The sequence below is a fragment of the Montipora capricornis genome, chromosome 11 (genome assembly GCF_036669925.1).
Source record: "Montipora capricornis isolate CH-2021 chromosome 11, ASM3666992v2, whole genome shotgun sequence".
NCBI lineage: Eukaryota > Metazoa > Cnidaria > Anthozoa > Scleractinia > Acroporidae > Montipora > Montipora capricornis.
Window position 1 is genome coordinate 40,078,164 of NC_090893.1, and position 5,000 is coordinate 40,083,163.

The 5,000-nt window shown below is 38.1% G+C and overlaps 3 protein-coding genes across 3 annotated transcripts in view; all 3 read right to left on the bottom strand.

Moving 5' to 3' along the window:
• The window catches only part of LOC138024755 (uncharacterized), a 77,790-nt gene extending 74,364 nt beyond the window's left edge, over positions 1-3,426 (bottom strand). The window contains exon 1 of the mRNA XM_068871951.1: positions 3,357-3,426. Within this exon, the coding sequence (XP_068728052.1) occupies positions 3,357-3,426 (70 nt within the window). The remainder of the gene's footprint in view (positions 1-3,356) is intronic.
• The window catches only part of LOC138024287 (lactadherin-like), a 296,558-nt gene that overhangs the window by 291,095 nt on the left and 463 nt on the right, over positions 1-5,000 (bottom strand). The window lies entirely within an intron of this gene.
• LOC138024267 (single-stranded DNA-binding protein 3-like) overlaps positions 1-5,000 on the bottom strand; it is a 699,715-nt gene that overhangs the window by 280,381 nt on the left and 414,334 nt on the right. The gene's annotated exons all lie outside the window — the stretch shown is intronic.

Consider the following 5,000-nt stretch of genomic DNA (forward strand, 5'->3'; position numbering starts at 1 on the left):
TATTGTGCTTTCTGCTTCCTATGTGGGCAGGTCTAGGAAATATTTTCCGACAACCGCGCACCAGTGGTTCAATTGGTTAAGCACCGGGCTGTCACGAGGGAGGTCGTGAGTTCAACTCCGGCCGGACCAACACTCAGGGTCTTTAAATAACTGAGGAGAAAGTGCTGCCTTTGTAATTACATCTGCAAATGGTTAGACTCTCTAGTCTTCTCGGATAAGGACGATAAGCCGGAGGACACGTCTCACAACCCTTCAATGTTCATAATCCTGTGGGACGTAACAGAACTCGCACACTTGTTGTAAAGAGTAGGGCATGTAGTTCCCGTTTTTGTGGTGTGTCTTCTGTGGTGTATCATGGTTGGGAGGGTAAATGCTCGGAGATATTAGCTACACCAAGCTACTCTAAAAATCCGACGGTAAATAAAGATATATGATATGATATATATGATATGATATGATATGACATGCCAATACAACTGTTTCTGCACTATTTGTCTCATTTGGCGTTTGATAAAGATACCAGGGTGGGGCGAGATACATTAATTTTGGGTAAAATTCATTAACAACTAATCCTCTAATTTGCTGATTAAAACCCCGAGGTCATGAGCAACTAATTTTAATAGGGATTACTAAAACGTCGATAATGCTATCTTGGTTCCATTTCAGGCATGAAACTTATCGCAATTTAGTATTTTTTAAATCTGTTCTGTTACCGCTGTAGTCTGCTTTTGCTAATATAGTCAATGATTTCCAATATCCTAGAACAGTTAGTGAAACTCAAAACTCGTACTCGTAGTCGCGATTTCGGAGTTTTATCAGCAAATAAAAAAAAATAGTTGTTAATGAAGTTTCTCCAAACCTAATTTACTTCGAAATTTTTATTTGTAGGACAACCTAAAAGTCTTTTTTTTTTCTTCAAGCTGTGGGAAGATATCTGTCGAAGGGTCCCTTACTGTATATAGAGAGCCAAAATTTCAGAAATATTTAGAGGGAGAAAGTTAGGCGATTCTTGCCATTAGGATACAAACAAGTTTCATTTTATAGTTAGCTTTTATATTAGAGCAAAAGAATTTTAACTGAGAATATACACACAGTGGTACTGACAACTTCTCCCGAGTGGCACAGTCGTTTTTGTCGTTGTATGTTATACAAAGGAACCTCACAGCTCTTACGAAGAGATGATGACCGAGTATTCTCAATACAATTTGGCGGTTTCGACTGTATAATAAACAAACAACAATGATAGCGTTATCATGTGCGTCAGTTCCCCTATAGATCATCATTTATCTTATTGGACTAATAATAACTGTCACCACTAATCTACGAAATGGTGAGGATCACGTTTTTACAAAAGCACCTAAAATATCATAATGAAGGGGCTGTGTTAAAGTGCTACTATGATCAAAAATTACTTTTTTTTTCTTCAGATTTTGAAAGTGCGACTGCTAACACTTGACTGGCAAAAAATTTTAAGCTTTGATTTTTAACCAAAGGTTGTTAACTTTGAGTGTAAGTTTTGGACTTCACAGTCCTATGGATGTAGGTGATATATGTATGTAAAGAACCATACAATACATCAAGAGAAATAAATTAGCGCATAATGCAAAGCCAAGAGTGACTTAGCCTGTAAGTAGTGTCTGACTTTGTAGAATCACCCGATTCATCGCCCACAATGCCGCGACACATCCGGCACTTTAATGTGATGTAGCGCGTAAATGCAAGGTAAATAATGATCCCAGATCTCTAATTTCGAAATTCTCGTTTTTAGAAACTGGTTTATGTGACACCTATTTGTACCCTTTGCGATAACGATGGATTACCCCTGATGAAGACACTCCACATGAGTGTCGAAAAGTTGACTCTTTGAATCATTTGTAACTTTCTGAGCTACATTCAAATTTCTTCAAACCAGAATAACATCAAACTATGTCTGAAAGTCTACATGAGTCTTCAAATTAATAACCACCTACTTTTCTTTAAACTTGTTCAATTTACATGACCTAATCACTCGGCATAGGTCTGAAAACTATGAGTTTGGTTTTCTCAATATAAAGAGACCTAAACCTGTGCGAGACAGTTTCAAGCTCAATATTCAGTCGATCAATTCTTCAATTAAGGCGCTTGGATCACAAGGCTTAAAGAAGAAATTGGGGTCGTCAGCAAAGAGGAAAAAAAAACATTTTATTGAAGCAATTCCCCAAGAAAAATCATCAATATAGATAACGAAGTATAACGGACCGACTATCATCGAGCGTCCTTTGTTGCGATCGTGCAGAATTCATTTGGACTAGTTGTTTTCGCTTATTGCATGAGAAGTGGAATAACCCTCGCGGACACCGAATGCCTACAAAACAATATTTGGTAGGTACGATATATTTCAAAATACGATTATTAACAGCTCCTTCAAAGGATTTTGATAAAACTGGAAGCACTAGTGTTCAATAGAATTAAATATTGATGACAATATATAAAGTCCAAAGATGCCTCCTGGTGTCTTGGGTTGAATAGTTTTAAGGTCATTTCGTTATTGTAAGTTGTGTAATACTGGTTTTGACATATTCCGGTAGCATGAAAAAAGATACCATTACCAAAAAGGATGTGCAGTGGATAACGAAAAGTATGAAAACCAAATACAAGGCCAAATATTCCCAAAAATGTTCCACATGGAAGGAAAACCACTGAAAATATTTTGCTCGGCAGCCAGATGTTGAGTCAATATCATATGGATGAATTTACGTTTTCTTTAGCTTTTGCCAATAATCCGAAAAGAACTAGCTAGCTTTGGTTGTTTGTCGCCGTTTTACTGAGAGGAAATTGTTGTTCAACTGAGATGTGTGTGATAGGTCAAGAGACATTTGAAACGGTTTTGTAGCATTATGTCAACCAAAAGAAAACTCCGCTGGAAAGGTATAATTGTGACTCAATTGGGTGCACAATACAGCTCAGGACCGTACGGAAACTTTTGCTATGAGGAAGCTAATATTGTAGAGGATTTGCAGATGATCAGACCACTGATAGTTCTCCCTTTTAGAGATTTCAGTCCCGTTTTTGAGATTCCCCATTTAAAGACTCCCCACTCTCCCAGTTTCCCTCTCTCGATTTCCCTCTAACTTGTTCCCTGTTTCTGACATCCGTTACTATTTAACATTTTCTACTTCTCGTCTCAGATTTTCAAACTAGGATCTTCCATATCTTATCACACATTTTCTAAACCGCAAATCGGATTTTTCCTCTCGCATTTTTGAATTCGCATTTTTATCTCCTATCTCTCATATCGCATGTCCCCTACAAGCTTCCGTGCTTACAGTCTTCTATATTTTATCATGATGACTAACTAAACATGAAATCGGACTCACCCCAGACACAATGCAGCAAGGAGATGAAAAATACAACTTTACACCAATGAGTGTGGCGATAAAGCTCCATCGCAAGATTAAACCTTACGGAAAGACAAACTAGCTTCTCTTGGCTACCAGCTGCTCATGTCGTGTTAAAGAATATTAAGAAAGTTCTGAAATAATTTGCTGTCAATATCAATTTCGGTTTTGTTTTCCACTGAAAGTTGATAGGACTCATGGTTAACATGGCAAACGGTTAAATAGTTGCTCACGTTTTATCCTAAACACTCAGCGCTGAAATAAATTTGTAACTTATACATAAGTAACTTGGTGAATGTCACTCGGCCAACCGTTGTAATTAAGATATTTAGACAAAAAGCAAAAAAGAAATGTATAGTTTTAAGACTCTATCTTCAAACGCGGAGCCTGATGTAAACGATTCAACTATATGTCCGAATTTGAAATATCTGTTAATTTTTTGCTGATCATGACAGTTAGACAGACTAGAAGCGCTAAAAATGGAATTTAAAAAGTTTCGATGAAATGTAATGTCAATCAGTTTTGTTCTCCTACCACCTGCCCATCGTATATTCAGTCACTACGTGTTGAGTGAGGAAGTCTGAAACGTAGGTGGATCACAAAGCCGCCTTCAACTCGTTATAGAGGGAAAACAATCAAATGGGAACATAAACTGAGATGCATAGTTATTCGCACAATGAAAGGAGAGCAAAAGAATATACACGCGGTGGTACTGATAACTTCTCCCAAGTGGCACACTCGTTTTAGTTGAGCGAATGAATAACATGACAGTTGCGGCCTTTTTGTTCAACAAGGAAACACAGACACCCACAGAGCTTGCGTAGGAGGCTTTGTCGGGGGAGGGGAAGGGGAGGACTGAAAACTCGACGCCTTCTTCCTCCCCTTCCCCTCCCCCGACAACGCCAGCAACGCATCTTTGGAACAAAAGCCACTCAGCACCCTCAATCCTTGTTATATATGAGCGCTTCTTATTAAGCTAATTTACTCGCTTTTTTCGTTACATTATCTCCAATCAATGGAATCGCTCCCCTACTTCCAATATAACTTGAAACAGCCCTCATTCCTCACTTCGTTCTCACGAAGGACTTAAGCTTGAAACATTAGCCATCGATTTGAAATACTTTTTGTTTTACGGTGGTAGTGTCTTTCACTCTCCCGGCACCGACGCAGCACCACAGTTTTTCAGACAACTATCCCCTTCATATACTGAGCTTGTAGATCATAAGTGCTTAATATCCCAGTGAATGAGAGCCAAATCGAGTGAATGAATTCCGCTTTGTGTTCTGTAGGGGAGTGATGGGTGTGTAAATTTTCTTTACAGTTTCTATGAAATGTCAGTCAAACAGGTATTGATAATGAACATTATTATCAGCTAAAGAGGTGTGATCTTCATATAACACCAAGTTCTCATGACTATCCAACAAAAAAAACTCTATGTCACTAGTTGGGAGAATGAACGTTTCGATCGTGAGAATGAAAGGGTTTATGTTGATCAAAGGCAGTTCCAAATCACAAAGTGATTGAACTCTTTTCTTGTGCAAAGGGCTCTCAATATCAAGTGAATTATTGAACAACAAATCCAAATAAAAAATGAATGTCGAAAATTGAATGGGGATACTGAAT